Source organism: Misgurnus anguillicaudatus, chromosome 4, assembly GCF_027580225.2.
Source record: "Misgurnus anguillicaudatus chromosome 4, ASM2758022v2, whole genome shotgun sequence".
NCBI lineage: Eukaryota > Metazoa > Chordata > Actinopteri > Cypriniformes > Cobitidae > Misgurnus > Misgurnus anguillicaudatus.
Window position 1 is genome coordinate 13,488,030 of NC_073340.2, and position 26,560 is coordinate 13,514,589.

General features: G+C 38.3%; 2 protein-coding genes across 2 annotated transcripts in view; one reads left to right on the forward strand and one right to left on the reverse strand.

Annotated features, from left to right (window-relative positions):
- The window catches only part of itga3b (integrin, alpha 3b), a 43,985-nt gene extending 23,091 nt beyond the window's left edge, over positions 1 to 20,894 (forward strand). The window contains exons 2-25 of the mRNA XM_055176674.2: positions 753 to 889; positions 2,859 to 2,935; positions 3,663 to 3,909; positions 4,105 to 4,212; positions 4,301 to 4,502; positions 4,785 to 4,978; positions 5,193 to 5,281; positions 6,749 to 6,885; positions 7,129 to 7,209; positions 7,290 to 7,357; positions 7,451 to 7,587; positions 8,019 to 8,165; positions 10,377 to 10,474; positions 10,814 to 10,970; positions 11,140 to 11,217; positions 11,387 to 11,466; positions 11,546 to 11,623; positions 14,640 to 14,742; positions 14,994 to 15,170; positions 15,250 to 15,357; positions 15,610 to 15,723; positions 15,805 to 15,903; positions 15,993 to 16,118; positions 19,580 to 20,894. Coding sequence (XP_055032649.2) covers positions 753 to 889; positions 2,859 to 2,935; positions 3,663 to 3,909; positions 4,105 to 4,212; positions 4,301 to 4,502; positions 4,785 to 4,978; positions 5,193 to 5,281; positions 6,749 to 6,885; positions 7,129 to 7,209; positions 7,290 to 7,357; positions 7,451 to 7,587; positions 8,019 to 8,165; positions 10,377 to 10,474; positions 10,814 to 10,970; positions 11,140 to 11,217; positions 11,387 to 11,466; positions 11,546 to 11,623; positions 14,640 to 14,742; positions 14,994 to 15,170; positions 15,250 to 15,357; positions 15,610 to 15,723; positions 15,805 to 15,903; positions 15,993 to 16,118; positions 19,580 to 19,750 — 3,013 coding nt within the window. The 3' untranslated portion in view covers positions 19,751 to 20,894. The remainder of the gene's footprint in view (positions 1 to 752; positions 890 to 2,858; positions 2,936 to 3,662; positions 3,910 to 4,104; positions 4,213 to 4,300; positions 4,503 to 4,784; positions 4,979 to 5,192; positions 5,282 to 6,748; positions 6,886 to 7,128; positions 7,210 to 7,289; positions 7,358 to 7,450; positions 7,588 to 8,018; positions 8,166 to 10,376; positions 10,475 to 10,813; positions 10,971 to 11,139; positions 11,218 to 11,386; positions 11,467 to 11,545; positions 11,624 to 14,639; positions 14,743 to 14,993; positions 15,171 to 15,249; positions 15,358 to 15,609; positions 15,724 to 15,804; positions 15,904 to 15,992; positions 16,119 to 19,579) is intronic.
- A 2,464-nt stretch (positions 20,895 to 23,358) lies between these two features.
- The window catches only part of ace (angiotensin I converting enzyme (peptidyl-dipeptidase A) 1), a 32,175-nt gene continuing 28,973 nt past the window's right edge, over positions 23,359 to 26,560 (reverse strand). Inside the window, exon 25 of the mRNA XM_073866721.1 lies at positions 23,359 to 23,946. Coding sequence (XP_073722822.1) covers positions 23,747 to 23,946 — 200 coding nt within the window. The 3' untranslated portion in view covers positions 23,359 to 23,746. The remainder of the gene's footprint in view (positions 23,947 to 26,560) is intronic.

Consider the following 26,560-nt stretch of genomic DNA (forward strand, 5'->3'; position numbering starts at 1 on the left):
TTTTAGCCTTGCAACTTGCTAGAAGTTAGCCTCCCGAAACACATAATGAGACAACGGATGAGAAATCACTACCAGTAGAATCTATTTTGTTAATACCATGGGAATGTTGAATGCTCTATTCTGATTGGTTGAGAAATGTTTTATTGGTATGCATTATTTTTCAAAAACCGCACCCCTGACCTATCAAATGTCTTAAAATAACCATCAGAGCAATGTCTGTGGTAACCGTGATATAAGCAAAATAATTGGTCCTTTAAATTTGAAAATAATCCAAATAATTTTTCTAAACATACTAGTCACTCAAAGTAAATATGACATGATCTGTATTTTTACTATTTATCTCTTTAATGCAGGTCTTATTTTGCTAAACTATTATGTTTGTTTTTTATGTTGACCTAGAGAGCTTCTGTTACAGGACTAATATGTCTGCTGTATATACCAAGCAAGCAGTTTTGGCTAAAACAAGTCAAAATTTTGAGTAAAAGTCTAACAGACGTCTAATCGTAGCCCATGAATATACTGCATATATGCTTAGAATGTGTAAAAGAAATGGAAGCAAACACCATCGCAAGTTATTTTGGCAAAAACGGCATGTAACCAAATTCAAGGTTATATAGTGGGTTACTCAGACTGTATTTGGTCTATATTTAGCCGTCATTTTACTGTCTCAGATAATTATTGCTTGCTGGGTAGTATCTTAATGATATCATCTTCATCAAAGTGAACTGTGTGTCTGGTTATTTTATCTGTAGGCTGTTGGTCGGAGCTCCACAAGACAATGCACAGCCTTCTCTTATGAAACTGAAGATTAATCAAACAGGAGGGGTTTATTACTGTCCCATCACTGCTGACCCAAATGACTGCAGGACCATAGATCTCATTACTCCACGTAAGCATTTATCTCATTGAAATAATACAGAAACATACTGTAGGTCATTCATTCAAGGTGCAGGGTCAGCTTTAGATTCTGTCAATTACTTGTGAAGTTTTTGACAAATTAACTGTTTATCACTCTTTATATGGTAAGTGGAATGCATTTATATAGCGCTTTCATGGCCATCCAAAGTGCTTTACAATTTGCCTAACATTCACCCATACACCGACACTGGTGTCAGCCATGCAAGGCGCTATCCAGCTCGTCGCAGCTGGGTTAGGTGTCTTGCTCAAGGACACTTCGACACTTGGTCAGGTGGAGCTGGAGATTGAACCACCAACCTTCCGATTTGTAGACAACCTTCATGAACCACTGAACCACTGCCGCCCCTATATAATAAACCTGTGGACGCTTCAGCAGTTGCTCTATGTTTACCCAAATTCCCTGCTACCAATTTAGCCAAAAGGTGATGTTCAAATATGTCCCGTTATAGCATTGATGAAATCCATCTGTTTGGATGCTGTCTCATCAGGTGCACTCTGTCATATCATTTTGTGTTAATATTGTTTGAGATATTCAGCACATACATGAGCTACTCTCCTCTTTAGCTTTCCTTATTTCTATAAAAATTTATACTACAATAAGTGTAATAAGTGTAAGTGTAGTAGTAGTAGATTATAAATGTCCTTTGGTATTACAGATCTGGTTAAATGTAAAGTAATATCTGAACTGGCTGAATTGAACTACTGTAAATTGCCGCCCACTTTATTGTTTGTCCTCGTTCTCTTTTGGTGTGTCGGAAGACTCTGTACTCATATGGCACAAAAATAAATTTCTCTGGCCAAAATATGTTTTAAATATATGCTAAATACATTGTAGAAAGTAAAACTTAATTGAATATATTTTTAAATTTAAAAATATATTTAGTTTTTAACCTTCATAAATGAGAATATATTTTAAAATGTTTTCAGTCGCGACAAATACATTTCTAATTGTATAAACAATATGGCAAAAAATATATTTTTCCTGGCCAAAATATATAAGTTTGTATAAAATATATGTTAAATAAAATATACAATCATAAGTATGTTTTTGCAGTTGAAAATATATTTAATTTTAACCAGTTAAGTTTGTCTTCCAGTGCGAAGTGAATATAAATGCTTTAATATATAATTATTTTTAAAATATATTTCAAACTGTAAAAAATTGCCAAAAAATGTATTGGTAAAAAATAAATTTTGAAAGTATATTTCAGTACAAATATTTTTGGGCCAATTTTAAAGGGCACCTATGGTGGATTTTACATTTCCTATGGTGTGTAAGTGTGTATTAGAACATGTAAACGATATGCAAAAGGTACAAACCCCAAAGTTAATGATGACGCGAGTTATCATCTTCAACGTAAATCTCTTATCTTGGACTACAACAAACACACGGATTGTAGGAAACAGTTTACTTCCTGGGCCAGTTGACGTGGACAAGACCGACATTATCATAATTCCTCCTGCTTGGACTCACAGCCTATAAGTTAACTCCTGTTAGCATTGCATTGTGAGTGAATCTTTCAATGGTAAGGGGCGTCACATTTACAGCTGACGTCAGAGGTTATCAGGCCAATCACAACGTACAGATTAGCGGGCCAATCATGGACACAGCGTTTTTTAGATTAGTAAGCTTTGTACAAAATCAGAGCGTTTGAGGAAAGCAGTATATCTGGAGCTACAAAAATATATACGGTATGTGGAAAATAATGTGTGTTTTGAACCAAAACCACGCAAACTCTTTGTATTATACTAAATACACAAAATAACATTGTTTTTAGCAATGAAATAGGTGCCCTTTCTTTTTTTTAGTATATTAAAAAAATATTTGAAAATATATATTTTTTGCCGTATGGGTACTCTACTTGACCTCTTAGTGTTCATAGTAAAGTATAAGACAGCAGATATATCTTCGATTGTGTTCTGTGTTTTCTCTCCTGTAGCTCAGTCCACAGAGATGGTAGAGGGCATGTGGCTTGGAGTTACTGTAGCCAGTCAGAGGATTGGAGGACGAGTGCTGGTGAGATGAAACATCTTTTATTCTTTATCATCTTAAAGGTCCGTTCTTTCTGTCATTTTGAAGCTTTGATTGTGTTTACAGTCCGCAATATAACATGTGTTCATGTTTCACGTGTTAAAAAAGCGTTATTTTTCACACAGTTGACTTATCTGTATAGCGCTGTTTTCACTGTCCTCAAACGGTCTGTTGTCTTCCTTGTTCTAGGTAGGAAGTCTCTCCTTCAGAAATACGTATCGAGTTCTGATTGTGTAGTTTGTTTAGTGTGTTGCGATTTGATAGCAACTTAGCTTGCCGTTAACTTAGCTGCCGACTGACGTATTCCTGTGGGCGGAGTTTAGTTAAAAACTGTTCTACTGACGGCATTAAAGCAGGAAGTAGAGGACTGTAGTTTAATTGGCCGTTCACTGTAGGCTTTGAAAGGCGAAAATATATTGCCTGGCAGTGAACTTTGAGCTTTATCATTTTATAGGTATTATTTATGCTCTAACAGCAACATTACACAGTAACTAAAGTTTGAAAAATGGGATCACAAAAAACGTCCGCTTTAAAGAATTACTCCACTTTCATAAAAAAATCCAGATAATTTACTCCATGTCAATCAAGATGTTTATGTTCTTTGTTCAGTCGAGAAGAAATTAAGTTTTTGGAGGAAATCAAAAAACAAAGCAAAACTGCCCCTTTATGTTATTTGACTTGAACCTCTGTTCTTTCTTTCTTCATGTCATAGGCATGTGGTCATCGTTATGTCAAAATACTTCTGGGTGCAGAAGAACAGCAGCGTATGGTGGGTAAATGTTACGTGCGGGGCAATGACCTGACCTACGACTCGTCTGATTATTGGCAGTCTGACACTTACGAGCAGTGCGACTTTAACTACGACCAGAATCTGGAGGGAATGTGTAACATGGGAATCTCGGCGGGAATGACAGAAAACGACATTTACTTCGGTGCTCCGGGCAGCTTCGTGTGGCAGGGTAAGCACCAGAAGTATTATGGGATGGTTGAAATATGGTTCAGGTGGAAAATGCACTGGGTGTGTCTACACGCTGTATCAAATATAAAAATCACCCCTAGGGTTATATTGTTGCATTTCCCACAGTCCATTTGGAGCCAGGCCCGGTTACCCGTGTGGTAATGTGATATGACTGTGGTCTTCTTTTCTTTACCAGGTAACGTTCATATGAAATGCAGAGACCCCAACTCAGATTTCGCAGGGGACACTGATGACAAAAGCTTCGGAAAGCTGGGTGAGGAGGACAGGCTGAACATCTACATAGGTATGTTTTTCCACATTGTGTTTTGAAACACAGGTCACAGATCAGCGTTGATGGCCACAGGTTGAATAATTCTCATGATGTTTTTCAGGTTACTCAGTGCTGGAGGACACAAAACTACTGCATCGCACCGAGTATACTGTAGTTACAGGAGCTCCCAGAGACGCTTTTAAAGGTTCAGTCATTTTGGCACAGAAAGAAGACCTGACTGGTAACCCGCTCATCATTTCAGGGGAACAAATCGGGTCGTATTTCGGCAGTTGTCTGGCTGTGACAGATCTCAATAATGATGAGTAGGTCACTGTGTTTACCTTGCTGTGTCATTAAGGGAGTGTTTATACTATAGGACACACCAATGTATCAACCTATAATCGGTATCGGGAGTTAAATTGAAATAATCGGATTGATTAAATTGTGGTCAAATGGTCATCAAACTTTTGCATACGACTGTAAAAGATATTTTATTGGCATGTAAACAGATGGATATGGCAGGTTGCTTATTCTTTCCTAAATCTATGAAAAGAAAGAGGTCAATGTATGTGGATGAGAATGTGCTGTGTTTGGTTGTGATGTAGCTGGAATGATCTGATTGTCGGTGCACCGTTCTACTTCGACCGCTACAAGGAGGAGGGCGGGGCCGTTTATATCTTCATGAATGAAAACGGTTCTTTCCGGGACAAAGCCAACATAGTTCTGAAGGGAAAGAAAGGATCTGCGTTTGGATTTGCTGTTGCCGCGGTGGGAGACGTCAATCAAGATGGATTTCAAGGTGGAGCAGATACACAAAAACACATGCAACTGGAATTATGCGGAAAAATGTATTCTGTACAAACATCCTTATATTACTTATTCTGCTATAAACCAACACATGTGAAATTATTATCAGAGTGTGAGGGATTCATTTCGTGTCACAGTGATGCCATCTAGAGGCTGTGGCTGATTTATCAATTTTTTTTATTTCATGTCTTGGGTTTTTCCTTCAGATTTTGCTGTTGGTGCTCCATTCCACGATTCTGGAAAAGTTTTTATTTGGATGGGGGGTATAAAAGGAATCGCTAAAGACCCCAGCCAGGTACAACACAACATCATGAGATTTTCTAAACATTTTGCATGTTCGTTTTTGTGTACACTTTTTTCATGTTTTATTTAATTCACGTTTACATTTTTTTGTGAATCTTTTCTGACCACATCTTCGGTCTCTAGAAGTTATTTTAGGTCCCATGAGAACATGACCATGACTGCCGTATGATATATCTAGTCAAAATAAGCATTGAATCTAAACAGATCCCTACTAAGCATAAATTGATAGCTGGTTTTAGCTGATTTAAGGTGGCAGTAGGTGGTTTAAGCAGGTCCTCCCAGCCTGGCAAAGCTGGTGGGTCAGCTGGTTTTCAGAGCTGGGTAGTAACGGATTACATGTAATCTGGATTACGTAATCAGATTCCAAAAATCAAGTATTTGTAATTAGATTAAACTACATTTTAAAATACTCATAATCAGACTACTGTTACTTTTTTATGGATTACACAATTACATATTATTCACACTATGGCAGTATGATCTTCACAATTTTGTAAATCTTCTTTTTTTATTTCATAATAACTTTACCTTCCGCTTATATACGTTTGTGATTGTTTGAGTTTTTCGGGGGGAGAGGGGAAGGGGTGTGGAAACGCACAGGAGCAACGATAAAGATGCAAAATGGAGCAGCACTCAGTGTTGTTTGAACACTGGATGCAAAGGCATTGATTTGGGTAGGGACGCTATAGGGACATGTCCCTAACAATATCCAGGGAACACTGAATTGTCCAAACAAATTATATAATAATTTCAATAAATAAATTCAACCAAACAATGAATTTATGTATACATACAACCACTGATGTCTGTCTGTGACTGGTGTTTTTTACGTATTACTTATTTTATTTTACATTTATTTACCCATGAATCAGTTAAATGAGATTCAATCTTTTACAACTGCGTTCTGTAAAAAAGCGTTATAGGTGGTACACAAATGGTTAACAAATCTAAATTAACAAAGTAAATCTGTGTTAGTATTTTGTATTAACTGTCCGTACATTGCACTTTAAAAATTAGTTGGTGAAATAGATTTGAATATATTTTCTCCTCTCTATATATTTGAAATCAAATAAGATTTGTCAAAAGTTTGCCTAAATATAATCCAAAAGTAGTCAGATTACGTTACCAATGATGAGAGATTACATTACTGACTACACATTTTGTCATGTAATTCGTAATCAGTAATGGATTACAATTCATGAGTAATCTGCCCAGCTCTGCTGGTTTTCCTATTCCTAAGTCCAGCTAAAAAGTGACCAAAACACAGCTAGACCATCTTTCTATACCAGCAAAACCAGCTAATGCCACGCTGGGATATCATCTTAAACCAGCTTACCAGCTTATGCTGGTTTTAGCTCTTTTTTTAGTAGGGATGAAATCTGTCTTTTCCCTTAAAAATCCATTGCGGTGTCCGGTTGTCAGAATTTGCCCTGTAATCTGTGATGTCACTTCCTTTTAGGTGATAGAGGGAAAATCATTAGGAGCCAACGGCTTCCAGACGTTTGGTTACTCTCTCAATGGAGGAATGGATATGGATGGAAATGATTATCCTGACATTGTTGTGGGCTCTCTTGATGATCGTGTTGCTCTTTTGAGGTGTATTTTTTAACTATTCATCTTATTCAGGATTTTTTATATTTCCTTTTTTTTAGCACAGAAGCAACAGGCAGAAACTATACTTTATTTCTCTAATATCCACATTATTATTATTTTCCTTTGTGATATTTCATTGTTTTAATAACCTTAATATGGTTTTTAAACTTGTAATGGCAGTGACTAGAGTGTCCTGATGAACAACAGTGTGACTTTTTATTTAAATGTGTTATTCTTGATTTTCAGGGCTCGTCCGGTCATCCACCTCAAGAAAAACTTCACAGTCGAGCCAAAGATTGTGATTCCAAGCCAGTGTGTTAAGGCCTGGTAAGAGGACATCCATACAAAGGAGCTGTTTCGACACATCAGTTACAGTTGTCTTATCTAACAAATATCTGTTTTAACAGTATAAAGATGAAGGTGTGTTTTAGTTACAACCTCAGCAATGGAAATAAAGCCTTCAAGAAGGACATAAGTAAGTTTACAGGTCATCTGTTACATTCATGAACGTGTGGGGCAGACCGTTTTATTGGATTAACTGCGTGCTGTTGGTTTCCTCTATCTCCAGCTGTGAGGTACACGGTGGATGCTGACCATAATCGCCGGGTTGCTCGAGTCCGTTTCCTTGACAACAAGCAGAGCACATTTACAGACCTTCTCTCTTTCTCTGATCCTACATGTAAAGAGCTTGAACTCAGTGTTAATGTGAGACCTTCACCACACACAAACTCACTACTGACTTCTTTAGTCTGACTTTAATCCAGTTTTGTGTGTGTTTATTTTGGTAATAATTTCATGCTTTAACAGTAACACTTTTAGCAGGTAAAGATCATCTGGGTGTTTCATGGGTACATTACATTATACTTAGCACACTGTTCTTTTTATTTATTTTCCTTTATTGTATATAATTTACCTGTACATATTCATCAGGTCTATTTTTGTCATTCAGTTTGCGCTGTGGATGTTTCACCAAAAACAAAACAAATTCCTTAAACAAATGTGTACACATACTTGCGATTAAAAGCCTTTTTGATTGTGAAATAGTGCACAGTACACTATAAACATACTTTAGAAATAGTATAAGTAGCATGAAAGAATGTCTTTGCCATCGCTGAAGTGTTTTGTCTTCTCTTCAGAGCCCTGTAATGGACAAACTACAGCCTATAGCCTTCACTCTCAATGTGACTCTTAATGAGGAGAAAACAACAGCAAAACAAACAGTACAGAACCTGAACGCTTTTCCAGTGTTGAGCGGCCAGCAGACCTTGACAGACAAAACTGAGGTACAAGCCGACACACCCATACAGACAGACAGACACACACACATGCAGACACACACACGCAGACAGACACACACACACGCAGACACACACACACGCAGACACAAGTAGACACACACACGCACACACACACAGACATACAGATAGACAGACATGCAGACACACGCAGACACACAAGCAGACAGACACACACACACACACACACACGCATAGACAGGCAGACACACGCTGATACACAGACAGACACGCACACACACACACACACACAAAAAACACACACAAGCAGACACACAGACACATGTAAACACACACATGCAGATACACATGCAGACATAAGTCCCTTTCACACATACAGTCTTTACTGGTAATTTACTGGTAAATTGCCGTTAACATGTCATGTGTGAACAGAACCTTTCCGGTAAATCAGTGCTCCCAATTTACCAGTAAGACAGGTTGTAAGATTACCAGTAATTTACCGGTAAGCGCTGTGTGTGAACGAAAATTATAGGATTACCGGCATTTAGACCGTGCTGACAGCTTCGGGCCAATCATAGCGTTTTAATACAAATGACGCGTTTACCCCCGCACTGTTTACTGACGTTTCCACACACACATGCTGCTTGAAAGTTGAGCACACCTGAAGTTTACGTCCACATTTCTTCACCAAAGTTGTTTAAAACAGCTTACCGCCGAATTGCCGACGTCCTTAGCACGCCCTCTGTGAAGCCTAAAGTGCAAACAGTAGTGTTGTTAAAAACGCATTTTCTATTTGACGTCGTCTCATTCAATGTTGTTTGGTCATGAGCAACTTTGCGACTGTTTACCACAGACGTGAAAACAACAAAATACGGACCGTGGTTATGAACGACGTGGATTGTTTACAAATACAACACTGAGCTCGCCGCGTGCTACAGGTAATTCCGCTTTCTCAACGAATTTACCGGTATTTTGATACTGATGTGTGAATGATGTCTTACTGGTAAAATAACGGAACGCCACTGCGTGTGTGAACAGCACATTTTTGTATTTACTGGTAAATTCATTCTGGTAAATTCATGGTAATTTACCAGAATTACTGTGTGAAAGAGGCTATAGACACACAAACGCAGACACACACAAAGACACGCGCACACATACACACGCAGAAACAAGCACACAGACACATGCTGATACACACACACACACACACACACACACACACAAGCAGACACACAGACGCATGTAAACACACACACGCAGATACACATGCAGACATAGACATACAGACACAAACACGCACGCAGACAGACATACATGCAGACACACAAACGCATAAACACACACGCAGACACACTCAGACAAGCAGACACACGCAAACACACACAAGCAAATACACAGACACACACACAAACAGACAGACACGCAAATGCACAGACACATGCAAACACACACGCAGACTTAGACATACAGACATACACACACACACACCGACACACGCGCAGACACACACACACACAAAGAGACATACACACGCAGACATACACACGTAGACACACGCACACAGACACACGCTGATACACACACAGACAGACACACATGCAGACAGACACACACAAGCAGACACATGCAAACACAGACACCCAGATACACATGCAGACATAGACATACAGACATACACACTCAGACACAAAGAGAGATAGACACACACACGCACGCACGCAGACAGACAGACACGCAGACAGACACACGCTGATACACACACAGACACACCGAAAGATAGACACACACACAAGCAGACACACAGACACATACAAACACACACACACATACAGACATACACACACAGACAGACACGCAGACACAGACACACACGCAGACAGATACCCAGACAGACTCACACAAGCAGACACATGTAAACACACACACATGCAGACATATACATATAGACATACACACACAGACACACACGCAGACACACGCAGGCAGACAGACACACAGACACATGCAGATACACATGCAGACACACTCACCGACTGACAGACACGCAGACACACATGCAGACAGACACACACAAGCAGACACACGCAAACACACACACGTGCAGACACACACATACATACATACATACATACACAGACACACATGTAGACACAGACACACAAAAAACCCTAAAGTAGGAGCATCATTGATGATTAAAAGTTTATATTGATGTGATTCTGATGTGTTTGTTCTCAGATTAACTTTCATAAAGAGTGTGGTGCTGATAACAGATGCAGCAGTAACCTGCAGCTGAAGGCCATGTTTACTGATGAGAAAAATATTCCCTTTCCCGGGTGAGTGTCATACATGAGATAAATGTGTTCAAACAGCACGGCTCTCTAAATGAATGAATATTTAGATGTGTAAATCATTCACACAGGTCACTTGAATATTCTCATCAGTTGATATAATACTCGCTTGTGTGCCTACAACAGGCTGTTCAGAATACAGCAATTGTTTGATCTAATTACTAATAATAAAAGCTATATTTTATGATGATAACAGTACTCCACAAACAAGATTATTTTCCTAATCTGAATAATCTGTTGATAGAGGACAAGCGAGTTTAGAGATTAGATCCATGGATAATGTAGAGTAAATACACACTTATAGATGTGCTGGTTTGTTCACAGTGACACGATGGAGTTTAACAGTAACATAAAGAAGGTGGTGATGATGGTGGAGGTCACAAACATGCCAGAAGTAGACAGAGAGGCCGAAGACGCCCATCAGGCGATGCTCAATGTCACCATACCCACTGCACTGAGGTACTCGGGGGTGCGAACTCCGGTAAGACCATATGTGGGCGCTGTTTCACTTCACTACTCTTACTTCATATCAACAATAGTCTGATTTTTGTGCCTATCTGGAAACTCTATGTATCTTCTGAAATTGCAGTCTGTTTCCTGATAATATTACTGTTTGCAACATATAATACTCGTTTGTGTTTTTATTACAGTCTGGTTTTGATATCGAGTGCACTGCAGATGAAGTTATTATTTGTGACCTGGGAAACCCATTTAAAAGCAATCAGAAGGTAACAGACTCTATTCTTTCTGAAAACACACGTGTGACCTTTTCTACAGTACTAATAAAGATTTGCATGTAAATGAAGAAAATGTCGGAGAAGCTCATTTTTACGGCTCATTTAAGACAACTCAACTAATCAGATCCCAGGCTTGAATCACTTTATTTTCCTCTCGCAGGTTTCACTGATAATCATCTTTGAAACGTCTGGTATCACACTTTACACCGAGCTCATTGAATCTCAGCTTCAGCTCTCCACGTAAGCCCAATGCTCTCTACTGACATCCCAGTGTTCACACAGTTATGGTTGTTGATTGTGTGTTTGTGTTTGTTTACAGCATTAGTGAGCAGAAAGATCTTCATCCTGTTCCCGTGAGCCTTAAAGTGAAGAACACAATCCTCACTTCATTCTCCTTGTAAGTATTTACTTATTGTGTCATATTTATTTAAAACAGTAAGGGAGAATGGGGCACAAAGTGACGTTTTTTGGTTTTGGCTCTATCATTCAAAAAATACATTTATATAAATAAATATATAGATTTATATATTTTTACACAATCAACACACATCTCTGCTACAAATGAACACTTGAAGTTTTATCGTACAATTACACTGAAAGTGACAGGAGTGCAAACGTTACAACTTACCCAAAAAAATAGGTGGGGTTCATTGTAACAAATAGAGGGTTTGTTGTAACACCTGCTTGAGAAGTTTCTTAAAACACAAATAATTTAATACTATTCTGTCTATATACTAAAGGTGAATATTGTTTATATATCTGCCTATAATAGATAGATATCCACACATTTATCCATCCATGATCATTCATCTTACCATCCTTGTATTATGAATCAATAAATATAAATAGTTTTTTTTTTAAAGGAAGACAAAAAAATCATAATTGTGAGTTATTTTCCCTGATAATGTATTAACGGTTATTATTTTCATTAATAGTATTTACATTTTTTTCATTTCATTATCATTGTATGCCTGAGGCTTAATTGTAACACTGTGTGACAACTAACCACACTGTGTAAAAATGTTTTCAATCCCAGCTATCAGTTACTATGAGTTGCTGACATGTTTCAAAATGTTATGTTTTAGATAACAACACATCGTTTAAAATAATATGTTGGATTTGACTAACACACCCAAATAGAAAACAGAACACTCCAAAACACTCTTATGTAAAAACCATAATAATCATTTTCCTTCAGGAAATGTCTTTTGTCACCTTGGTCAAAGCATGTTTTTAGAGATGTTGAATGAAGTGCTCAAATAGCTTTCAGCATTGTTTTAGTCAACCTGACTCCATTCGAAAGTCCCACCCAACATTTCTTTATACGTGAATATCCTGAATGTTACTCAACACATACATTACTAAAGTGAAATGACATACAAAAGACACTTGTTGACTTTTGGGATATAATATAGGATTTCTTTATACACCGCAAACTTACATAATTTCCTCTCCTTGATGGCACAGGTGTATATACAAATTTCTTTCTTCAGCTGTACACACTTAGAGTTATAATAAAGCAATAAACCCCAAGAAGCAGTGGGTTACCAGTGCATTTTATAACAGCTATGGGGCGTTGTGAGGTACGACGCGAAGCGGAGCTGTTATAAAATTCACTGGTTACCCAACGCTTCGAGGGGTTTATTGCGTTTATAAAACGGTTACTTCATATGCATAACTTTAGCGGGATTTTATAAAATAAAACAGAAATAAGTTGTATTTATATTACTACAAATATTACTCTTCCGCCAAACAAAGTAGTTCCTCAGAATCAAGTGTGGCTGCAACAGAGCGCAGTTCCCAACCAACAGAGATGCAGCAAAGACACAATGAAAATATGATTTAAGAATGTGGTGTTTATTTTATAAATCACCATTCATCTAATTTATACATTAACATTTATATCGGGCAACTGTTGAAGTGATGATCAAATATGCTTGGAAGCATGCTGAACTCTTTCCCCGTCAGCGTTTTTTTTTTTTTTAAGTTGCCACCCAGTTCTAGTTTAATGCCTTGCAGAAAAATTGTCTTCTTTAAATAAACATAAAATATCAAATGAAAGAAAAGACTGGCATCAAATGACTCTTTCTAGCTTTGTAATGGCATACATGGCCGTCATTAAGCAATTTTTATGGGGGCATAAGCCCCCCCCCCCACCAGAAAGAAATTTCTATTCGGATTCGTGATCGCTTCAGTTCCCTAAATTCCATATGAAAATGGCAGCAGGGCTTTCAGCGCGTTCAGCCCATCTATAGCCTATCTATGCACTAGTGGAATACTCCATTAAGGTGGCAGAGCTAGAGGGGTGTCCGGGGTGTCCAAATTTAATGCGTTACTTTCATTCCGTCCAATAAATTATTTCCTATTAATCAACATGTTTATTTCGGCAGCACAGCACATTGTTACAAACAAATATTAAGAAAATATTAACCTACATTGCAAATTTTAAATAATGATTTCATCTTAGGCTGGAAGATGGTGCTGGTATTTGTCTTTCTGTGGAGTGAATAAAGGCTATGCTTATAGCTTTCTTTTTCTCTTTGTACTGTTTTACAACAGAACTCAATGCTATGTTTTTATTCTTGAAGTGATCTTTTACTGTATGATGATGAGATAACTGTGTTGGACTGGACTGCCGCCTTGAACTTTAAAATGGGACACACATCATGTGCTTTCTACCCAACAATAGGGTGGCCATTCGTGCCAGTTCCGCCGGACACGTCCCGAACATGTTTTCGGGTTCGTTCTCCGGAAGTCCCGTTGCTCGACCGCATACGTCATCGAGGTTCTCACATTTCAGTTAAAATATATTAGAAAATTAAGATTTATTTATTTTAAGATATACAATCATTGTAGTTTCATTCTTACCTTGAAATGTAACGGTTGCTTTTCTGAAATGAAACCCGAAATATTAAACCTTGATGACTTATGCGGTCGAGCAACGCGACTTCCGGAGAACGAACCCCAAAACATGTTCGGGACGTGTCCGGCGGAACTGGCACGAATGGCCACCCTACCCAACAATAGCACACATACACAGAGCTAAATAAGTTAAATAAGATAAAATCATGTTTGTCTGTTTGGTTTACAGACAAATACACATACTGTAAACATCACTGTCTCACAATAACTGTCCCAGTGAGTATCATAGTAAACAATTGATTATTTTAACCAAATGTAAACAGTAGTAGGCCTACCTGTTGAAGTCTTTGTCATTAAAGTTAACTAAATAAGAAAAGAAGAGAAAATCACTCTCTGTTACAGTGTGATTTTATCCATATTTATTTTAAATATGGATGATGCGACGGCAGCCATATTGCACCAGAATATCAACAGATCAAGGAAATTCGATCAGTTCATCAAGTCTGCAGATATTATATTTTAACATCTTTCAAACCCCTTGTGTTATGCAGAGAGAAGTCAGTGGTGGACACATCCTTCAGTGGAACTGTGATTGGTGAATCTGCCATGACAAACACCAATGATGTGGGAAGTCCGTTGGAGTTTGTGTTTCGTGTGAGTTTAATACACAATAGTAAACATTACATGCCATGCCTTGGAGAACAAAAACATTTAATACCACTGTTCAGACTGAAACTAAGTAAAAAATGTACAAAAACGTGAATGTTGTGTGAATCCAAATTCCCAAGCACTCCCCTAAACACCCGCCTGACTTCACTCTCATTATACATTATACAAGTGCAGTTTTGTACCATTCAATTTTTGTGAATATTTATGTTGAAAATGCAACATCACACATGTTTCAGGTCCGTGTGTTGGGAGAACCGCTGGGAAATATGGGAACTCTAATGATTGACTTTGAATGGCCGTACGAGTTAACCAATGGGAAATGGCTGCTGTATCTGACAGAAATTGTAATCAAAGGAACGTCTGAATCACGATGTATCCCACCGGGCAATATTGTCAACTCGCGCAACTTCACAGTAAGTGTAAGGACATACAGCAGCCTACAGTAATTCATCTGAACCCAATCCCTTACTGCACTTTATCTTCTTATTCCAGCTGTCAGATCAGGGCACGAAGCGATTCAGAAGAGACGTGGACGGCGGTTTTCCTTATGCAGAAGCTGCCATTAAAGTTTTGACACCTCGTAAAGTGACTCATTTACTGGTGAGGTTTGCTGCGCGAGAAGTAGGGTTGCAAGCGTTTCCGGTTAATTTCCATGGGAAATATTCCAAATTGGAAACTTAACGGGAGTTTAGGGGAATTATTTGAAAATTGTATATCATAAACAACAAGTTTCCAACCTTGAAAATTCTCAGAAGTTTGCAACCCTAGTGAGATTTTTTCCAGCAGTTTTTAAAACAAACCTCTGCTGCGTCACTCATATGTCCAATGGGTTTTAATCTCTTATCTGTTCAGGAGTGTTCAAAGCAAACCGCTCGCTGTGTGACGTTCTCTTGCCCACTGAGGAACATGTCCACCCAGGCAGAGATCAAAGTCAGATCCCGTGTGTGGAACAGCACCATGCTGGAGGTGATCGGTTGATCCGATTTAAATAGTTTTCGTTTAAACTGTGACATGTTGCTCATATATTTGTATCTCTTTATCTATCAGGACTATAGCAATGCTTTACGAGTGCAGGTAAGGGGACAGGCGACACTGAGACTCATGACTTATAAACCGGCCATTGACATGGACAGCCAGACCCGAGAGGTCAGAATTCTTCATCTTCACATGTTTTGTGCAATTACATTTACAGTAGGTGTTGATGGCTAAAACCTTTTTAAATGCTCATCCTGTAGTTTTTAGTAAACATCGATCCGGTTCTGGGAGAAGAGACGCCGTATGAGGTTCCTCTGTGGATCTTTATTGTGGCAGCAGTCGCTGGAATCGTGTTATTAGGCATCATCAGTTTCATTCTGTGGAAGGTAAATGTGCTCATCTGCTCAACTTTCCTTCAAAATCCCATGAATCCAGATCACACTAGGATTGAGGGTCACGAGCCACCACTGCCAAATACACAAAATTCATACATTCTTTTTCGCAATGTCAATTGACCTCTTTACAATTTTTAATTTTCTTGATTATTCAAACATTGGCGTATGGTTATTTATATAAAAAATATTTTGTTTTTTTAAATGCTATAATAAAATGAATGAATATCCATAAACTGCAGCTTAACCAAGAACAGTCACTGCAGGGAAAACCACAGCAACCATGAGCTTTCTACCGCACACTTCTAATGTCAATGTCTCCGCCTCTCATTATGTAAATCGGTAATAATTGGGCTCCGCCCCTGCTCCACAGTGTGGTTTCTTCAGACGGGCCAGCAGGAGGGAGATGTATGAGGCTAAATCCCAAAAGGCTGAAATTAAGATCCAGCCCTCTGAGACAGAGAGGCTGACGGAGGAATACTGATACTGCTGCTGGGATATTTGGGCACGGCCCATCGGTAAATTACTGCACAATGATGACTTTTTTAGTACCCTCTTCTGACTTTTTCTCTTGATATGCCTAATAAACTGAACACCTCCTCTCTCACAGATACCGTGTTTTACTGTACTCTATACTCTGGATGCATTTCTCAGTTATTTACTGTAACACTTACTAATCCCAGCCTGTTTATTCCTATAGATCATTTCAAAAGATGTAAACAACACTGGTCCAGAAGCACTTCCTGTTTCAGTTTTTTAACACTAGATAAACGTTGGGATAAAATACAACCAACATAATATATAGAACTGAATCAAAAAGTTAAACACGCAATCTTAAATATAGCCTAATAATATGTGTGAAATAGGAAGTGTTTCTGGACCAGCGTTGTTTACATCTTTTGAAATGGTTTATACTATTAACTCTGTGCTGATCAGAATCTTCATGTTTCCAGTCATATTGATTTTCTTTTCATCTTTTACATTTAATATATTTGAGCAACGTTGTGTCTGCTTCTATTAAAAGAAAACTTCACCCAAAAATAACAATTCTGGCACACATTAGAAGAGATTTTGATGAATCTTTATTTAACACTGCCATATAACAACAGTTTAATAGTGACCACATCTGTTAAGCTGCATGGCGCAGAAGTTAAATTCAACACTTTACTTGAAGGGGTGTTCATACGACTGACATGACACCTTCATAATCATTACATGACACATGTCATGAACATAAAGGAGATTTTATGCAGGTTTATGACAACTGTCATTAAGTTTCATTTGTACAATTATGTCATTTTTAATGCTTTTTTAAATTCATTCATTTTAAAGGTGCAGTGTGTAAATTTTAGCGGCATCTAGTGGTCAGGTTGCGACCACTGCTCACTCCTTGCTTTTGAAACGCATAGAGAAGCTACGGTAGCCACCACCGGAAAAACATGTCATTGTCGGAGACAACTTAGTAAAAAAGTTTGTCCGTTAAGGGCTCTGTAACATGGCGGCACAAAATGGCGACTTCCACGTAAGGGGACCCTCGGTGTATGTAGATAAAAACGTCCCATTCTAAGGTAATAAAAACATAATGGTTCATTATTAAAAGCTCTTTATACACCCCTGATAATATAGTTTTGTATATTACTTTGCATTTCTGTCAAGAGATCCTTCTAAACATTACACATTGCACCTTTAACAAAATGCCACAGACACGTCAAAAGATTATACTTAACTTTATGTATGTGCACAATACATAAAAATGACATCATACAGAACTTGTTATTCCTCACACAGAGGGTTCTTAGTTTTATTAATTAATTTTATGTAATTAACTGTTTTTTTTCAGCAATATGGACCCAACGCTGCATTGCTTAACCCATTATTGTACTGTTTTCATTTAATTTTGGGTGAATCGGTCTCCAAATGCAATTTTATGCAATGTAATTTTATCTTTGCATTAAAAATGACATAATTGAATGAATGACACTTAATGACAGTTATCATAAACGTGCAAAAAATCTCCTTCATATTCATAGTGTGTTTATGTCATGATTATGAAGGTGTCATGTCAGTCTTATGAACACGTAAAGTAAAGCGTTACCAATTCATCTACATATGATATGTTAAAGGATTAGTCAATTTTCTTAAAAAAAAATTCCAGATAATTTACTCACCACCATGTCATCCAAAACGTTGATGTCTTTGCTCAGTCGAGAAGAAATTATGTTTTTTTAGGAAAACATTCCAGAATTTTTCTCATTTTAATGGACCCCAATTTTCAAACAGTTTAAAATTGCAGTTTCAAAGGACTTTAAACTATCCCAAACGAGGCATAAGGGTCTTATTTAGCGAAACGATTGTCATTTTTGACAAGAGAAATAAAAAATATGCACTTTTAAACCACAACTTCACGTCTTCCTCCGATCCTGTGACGCGCCAGCGTGACCTCACGTAATTACGTAATGACGTGGAAAGGTCACGTGTTACATATATGAAACGCACATTTGCGAACAATAAACTGACACAAAGACATTAATTGGTCTCATTCCACATACAACAACATCCGAACGGTCCTCTTTCTCCACACTAGTAAACACTGGGGCGTAGTTTTGATACGTCATCAGTGACCTCTTGACGTCATGACGTATTACGTGAGGTCGTACTGGCGCATCACAGGACCGAAGGAAGACGAGAAGTTGTGGCCCAAAAGTGCATCTTTTATGTCAAAAATTACAATCGTTTCGCTAGACAAAGTTAAGAGTCCTCTGAAACTCTGTGAAACTGCAATTAAAACTGTTACGTGTTGGTGTCCATTAAAGTCAATTAAAATGAGAAAAATCCTGGAATCCCTTCCCCAAAAAACACAACCTCTTCTCGACTGAACAAAGAAAGACATCAACATCCTGAACGACATGGTGGTGAGCAAATTACCCGGATCCCTTCCAGAAAATGGACTAATCCTTTAAGTAAAAGATAGATAACGTACATCCAGAAGGTTATGATCACAGAATAAACCTAGACAAGGTGATCAGGGCACAAAGCACGAGTCTTGTAGGGTTTTTAGATAGATGTACATAGGTTTGTGTCTAAAGATGATTTTAGTGTTTCTGCAGTGTCTAACATGTATGTAAAGGTGTAAATTTGTTTTGAAAATTGGGGTGTCGACTGTACTGTACATACAGTATGTTTTCATAAAAGGCTTTAAAACCTCTAGAATATAAGTCCTAAGCTGTTTATGTTGTTTTTAACAGATGTGGTCATTATTGAAGAAAATTAAAAACCATTCGGGTTTAGATTATTATGATGGTCGCTCAATAATGACAGAATTTATTTTTGGGGGAGATTATTTTGCTTTATGATCTTTATTACTGTTTGTAGACAATTCTGTAAAGTTTTATTATATTGCTGAACTTAAAGTTCTAAATAATTTTAATGTTTTCTCTCTTTATTTTCTTGAGCAGTGTGGTTTCTTTAAGAGGACTGTTTACTACAGGATAATGCCAAAGTACCACGCTGTGAAAGTTCGCAGAGAACAGCGCTACGAGTTTAACAAGGCCTTACAGCCTGAGCAAGAACTCGGTAAGAAACTTTGGGTCACCAACTGGACAGAAATGCATCAATATTACTACTGAACTCTTCAGCAGGCTCCGCCCACAGAGCCAGAGGCGTGAGCTGATTGGAGGACTTTTAATTACCTTAAACAGACACTGGATGTTGGCTTTTGGAGTCGTCAATCACAGAGTGAGCTTTTTCATGTATGTTTGTGGCCTGTGTGCTATATCGCCTCTGTTTGACAGATCATCAAACCTGATGTACTTTTAATGTATTCATTTCTTTTCATATTGCTACTGTTTGTAATTATTTTTTTAGCCTTGGACAGTTTTAAGTGTGTGCTTTGTTGTATCATGATTTCTCATTCTTCAACAGTAACATTTTTTTCCAAATCAAATTTCGAAACTAACTTTGCACATTACAGTGTGTTGAAGTCAGAAGATGTCTGCTATATCAGATTTTTTGCTTTGGTTTTAACTGATCTGAGACCAGTTCTGATCAGACCCTACTGAGGAAACAGCCTGGTTCTGTTAGAGCAAAATGTCTTCTGTAATGCTTATGCTTTTTCGGTTTGTACTGCCATTCAGTCCTCCTGTGGAGGAAGTGTGATTCCTATCAGCATTAAACATGTGAAGGTCCATATTTAACCCTAAAACCGTCAAGACAATTCACGAACTTTTTAATCTTTATGAAGGTGGTCTCATGGGATATTCAAGCATCCATTCGACACACACATTAAAGGGACACTGCACTGAAAATATTCCCATATTTTTCCCATACTGCGTAATATCATTGCGTCTGCTGCAGCCATGTTACAGCAGCAAAGTCCTTGATTATTACACCAGAATGAGAGTATAGTTCCTAGTCATATCGGCCTAGAAAATCTCAGCTTTTAATTTTCTGTCGGTCTTAGTACACGATGTAACTACAGAAGAGTCAAGTTTTAAATAGGCGCGATGCTAATGGTCTAATCAGATTCAATGGATTATGCTAAGCAATGCTAAAAGCGCTAGCACCAGACCCGGAGATCAACTGAATGGATTCCAAAACAGTAAAAATCAAATGTTTAACTCTAGGGGAGCTGGAAAATTTGTATATATTTTTTTAAAAGTGTCCCTTTAAGCTACAGCTTATATGTGTTTATGTGTGTACATATTAAATTGGGATTGAAGAAAATACATTGAACATTAAAAAACAAGTGCAAACAAGAGGTCAAATACTGGTAGTTTGTATTCACAAATGTACTTTGTGCAATATACACTAGTCAACTTTTGAAGTGGATTAAAACCTTTCATAAAAGTTGAATTTAAACCAGTGCCCGTTCTTTAGAGCAACTTTGATGAGCTTTTCTGATCCAAATAAAATGTTAACTAGTATTATTTCTTTACATTACAGTGATGAGAATTAGGCTGTGGGATGGAGGGGTGAACTAGGAGCCTGACTTTGTTAGTGCCATTCACCATGTTCTTGCATGTCTTTATACTAATAAGCCCTTACACAGACATTCCGGAAAATACACGGAAAATGCATCCTGGATTTGTTATTCATTCACACTACCAATGATTTGCCAGTATCTGCAAGGTCCTGGAAAGACACGTGACCTGTTGATAGTCCTTCTACGCAGCGTCTTATTATTTATTATTTCTCTCTCCAGAAACCACTCGCGTGCATTTTTGTTTATGATAAGACTATAAAGGAGCGCGTGAACGCACAGTTCTATGCTGGTGAATGATCTTAACTTCAAAGTGGATATTTGACGAGCTCCCTGATCTCTGCTTTAATACAGTTTTCAGACATTTCTCATCGTGATTGTTAATATGCATTTAAAACCTCCGATATGTCTTGTTGGGATGAGCGTGGGCATTTTTGTTTATTATAAGCTCAAATGAGCATGTGATGCAATATTCTATTATGCTGCTGAATGAACTCCGCTACAGCACAGTAAGTGACGAGCTAACTTACCTGATATCTGCTTCAGTCCAGTTTGCTGACATTTCTCATAGTGAATGTTGTATTGCATGTAAATCCCTCATTTTAAAAAGTTTAACCAACTTCATGTTGCCATGACACGCACGTCCTCACTACGGCACGTGCTTCATTGTTTATGCGTCTCATTTAGCATTTCCTGATAACTGCTTCAATCTAGTTTTTCTCGTTGTGAATGTTGATATACATGTAAATCTCTCGTTTTAAAGAGCTGAACCATAACTTTTGTTGTGATGACGCTCGCGTCCTCTCTACGGCACGCCCATTACAGCATTGTTTCGGCTTCTTGTTCACACAGAGGGTTTTTCCGTGTATCTTACTAGGTCCTCTTTCCGGCTACGATCTCAGAAGATTTACGGAACGTGTTTGTGTTCACACAGACGCTTGTCTGGCAATTTAACGGGTATTTTCTGGGACCAAAGGTCTGTGTGAATAGGGCTATAGTGTCCTTAAGACTTTAACTTTAATGTCTTTGTTAGATATAATGTCAGTGAATATTAGCCCATGTTTGAAGTGACTGATTTTTTCTCTCATGTGGCACTGATCAGATATGACCAGGGATATGTAAACAGGGAAAAAAGCGCATATATTAAGACCCAGCTAACAATTTTTGTTTTCCAAAACGTTCCCCTAAGAGTATTTTTTGGTTTCCAGAACATTTTTTTCCAAGGTTTTGTTTTTGGTTAGCCAGGAACGTTTTCTTTATGAAAATAGGACCTTAAGTATAATCTTGTATTTAAATATTGTATAATCATTTCGCCTGTATCCATTGCATATCGTGACATTTTACTTTGTCTGTGGTTTAAGAGATTATGGAAAATGCGTCCGGGACGCATAAAAAAAGTATAAATAATGTCATGTGTTCATGGGATTGTTCAGGGGTGCGTTTCCCGAACAACGACGTAACTCGCTGCTGAACCAACATAGTATGATGCATAGTTGGAGAAACAAACTACCGAATGTTTCCCGAAAGCGTAGTAACTTTGTCGCACATTCGTTTTTGAACCATGTCGGTTTAACAACATAGTTGATGATGTCACGGGGGAGGTGAAGTACTAATTAGTCTGTGTAAATCGATTTAATGTCAGATTATTGCTGTAAATAACATATTGCATCGGAAGACTGATTTTGTTATCTTGATTTAGTTATCTGTTGTTCATTTTCAAGATATTTAATTCGTGCGCAAGTTCCCTCATACGTCACTCCTCCCAGGGATTCCCCAGGGTCTTAAAGCTCGTAGTTCTGTGCACATGCGCAGTTTCAAATGCAGCGCTTTAATTCTGTTTACAAACCTAACGATGTAAAATAAAATTTTTATATATTTAGAATGATGGATATACATTGTACTACATGGTTTTTGCTTATTTTGTTCAAAAGCATGATCAACGTAAGTCTACATATTATAATAACAAGGAACGATGCTTCTAACGACAGGTTTGCTATGCAACTTGCGAATGTTTGTTTGAAATGGTTTCGGGAAACACCAAATTGTTGAACTTTGTCACTAATGATGAAACTTACGACAGTAGTTGGCTAACGATGCTTTCGGGAAACGCACCCCAGTATAGTGCTTGCAGATGATGGAGTTAATAAACCAAGGTTTAAATAAAAAATAAGATTAAGAAAAAAATATATATATATATATACATACCATTGAAATGGCCAAACACGTGGTGTGAGAAAAAACTTGACATAAGTCCTGTTTTATATTGTTATTAAACCGTTTATTTGACTGTGAAAACGGTCAAACGGAAATAACAGCTATTTTTGTGAAAAGTCTCGACATTCAAAACGACAAACAAAGCCAGAATGTCTGTACATTTGTTTATATTCTATAAAGTCAAAAGTAGTAAAATTAGTCATAAATGCACAAAGTTAAAACCATAGAAATAACAGAAAATATTCAACACTTGGCAAACATTTAAAATTTGTACAAATAAATTACAACAGCATTCATTGCATAGTCACATGTGACCAGAAAATAAATATACATTACATTCAAAAAGAGTCAGATTTGTTTCCTTCAAAAAAAATCAACAAATTTAATGACTGTAAGGTAAGAACAGAATATTTTCTATTGTTCAGCGATTTTACTTGAGTTCCATCTGAGACATGGATTTATCCTGTAAACGTTTAGATCTGCTGTATTTATAAGCCAGAAATATGATGCTGATCAGGAAGACAAGAGACAGAACCAGAAGAATCCACTGACCGGCAGCCGCACCTGCGTCACTCACATTTAAACCAAGAAAATTTACAGTTGTCGGCTTCTCGTCCTGTACTACAGTCACTGCAGATGACAAACAAATGTGTATTAGAGCTTCATTAATGTCAATGTGAAAGAACATTTTAACAAAAACATTTGCAGGTCATTCTTCACATTTCATCTGTATTAAAGCATTTATAACATGTCCTTTACATGTTCTGAATAGGTCCTACATTTATTAATAGATCAATATGAATTTATTAAAATCAAAAGATTAACAAAATACAAGCAATGACACAGAGTAATAAATTTGTAAGAGAGGGAAAGATAAAAAAAATCTGTCTAGAGGACAAACTCAAAATAAAGAATGCCTTGCAAATGCAACACTAAAAAAAGGGGGAATATGCACAATAAAACGCCTCAGGTAATGCATGTAACCATGATTCCCTGAGAAGGGAACGAGATGCTGTGTTGCCGAAGCTATGCCTTTTGCATGATTGTGTCTAAAACATGTATGTGAAATCAGTCCAAGGATCAGACGACACGTCACAGGCAGATGACGTGAGATCCAGGAAGCCATAAAACGATTTGCTATTTGCACATCTGGCAAAGCAGGCTTCAGCTTAAATAGTGCAGAAGCAAGGCGTGACAGATCAATCTTTAACAATGATATTTGAGTTTAGCGGGCCAACATTTTTTTTACTCGTGGGCCTGATTTGGCCCACTGGACGCCTATTGAGGAACCCTGCCCTAGAGGCTGCCATACCCTAAGTAGAATGAGCTCTGGACACACCAAATTAAGCTTCTCCTGGTTCTGATCCATAAACAGAGGAGGTGAGAAAGCCTGCAAGACAATAGGCGGTGGCACATTGGCCAGTACTTTAGGCACATAACCGGGTCTCGGGTAAAAAAAAGCCTTAACCATACCAGATGAAAATTAAAGCAACGTTGGGGTACCCAAAAGAGCTTAAAGGTCACCCACTCTTCTCAGAGATGCGATTGCCAACAGAAATACTGAGTATCTCAATGGGCACAAACGGGCCCATTGGCAAACTGTCCAGAGCAAAAGCCAGATCACAAACCTTCACAAAGAAGGATATAACCTTGCAAAGAATTTTGACCAATTGTCAACTGGGTCATATGTACAGGTACAGAAGGTTCCTTCTTACAGATATCTCCCAAGGTGGGCTGATGAGGAGAGACAACAGGTCTGTAAACTGTATCCAGCGCAGCCAGAACAAGGCTACCTGCAGAATGTGACCATGTCACGACATGCCTTCTCCAGAACTCCTGAAAGCAGAGCGATCTGGGGAAAGGCATACAGGAAGAGCCACGGCTGTACCATAGGTGAGGTAAAACCAGAGTGAACAACATGTCATCTCTTAAATGGTGAATAGATCCACTTTCACCAGGTAAAATCTTGTCATGATGAGCTTCAACACCTCAGGGGCTGATGCCTGGGGAGTGGAGGCTTGACCCTTTCTGCTCCCTGATTCAGACACCTGTGCATGTATACATTGCTTTCCATAATCACTCCCCAGCTCATTAGGGATGCATCCGTTGCAAGTATGACGCAATGAAACTGAGCCCCCAACACTGGTAAAGGAACCATTGTTTCTTCCAAAATACTATGGTACGAGTATAATGCGCTTGAACTTGATCATGCAAAATGGGTTGCTCCTCGGGAAAAAAAACCTTGGGCTTTTAAACCACCACTGTAACATTGAATGCTGGAGCAATGAGGCCTAACAGACTCAGAAACTGTTTCGCAGTGTGTGACCGGCCTAGCCACATTGTGGATTCTATACGAGTGGATTCTATACGAGCAGTAGACAACCGAGCCTGCATTGTCGTTGAATCCCATACATTAGCCAGTTGTTGATGTAATTCAAAACACAGATAACCTAAAGTCATAACAGAACCAGAGCTGCATCCACGCATTGTGTAAAAGTGCGGGTTGAGAGGGCTAGACCAAACAGAAGCACCCGATTTTTGGTACGCTGCCAAAAAAGCAAACCTCAGGAACTTCCTGGGTTAGGGAAGCATGGAGATGTGAAAATATGCGTTTTTCAGATGTAAAGTGACAAACCTATCCTAGGACCTGATTTGTGCGAAGATCTGCTTGATGTTAACATCCTGAATTTTAATACCGAGCAATTAAACTGACATAAATCCAGAATGGGACACAACCCCCAAGGTTCTTTGGAATGATGAAATAATGGCTGTAAAAGCTGTACTCCCTGTTGTGAGAAGGAAAAGTTTCTATGGCCTCCTAGCACGAGAGTTTTTACTTGTTTCATTATCAGAGCCTGCTTAACCCTACTGAAAAATCCAGCAAAGACCAGCATAAGCTGGTAGCTGGTTTAAGGTGGCAGTAGCTGGTCTAAGCTGGTCCTTCCAGCCTGGCAAAGCTGGTCAAGCTGGTGGGTCAGCTGGTCTTCCAGCATGACCAGCTAAGTCCAGCTAGACCAGCTTAAAAAGTGACCAAAACACAGCTAGACCAGCTTGCAACACCAGCTAAAACCAAGGTGGGAGACCAGCTAAAACCAGCTCACCAGCTTATGCTGGTCTTAGCTGGATTTTTCAAGTAGGGAAGGCCCACCACGGTGGAAATAAACCTTTTAAATTAAGGCGACAGCAGAACTGAATTTTATAGCCCCTCTCTATAGTGTGCAGGATCCACTGAGACGCGTTTGGC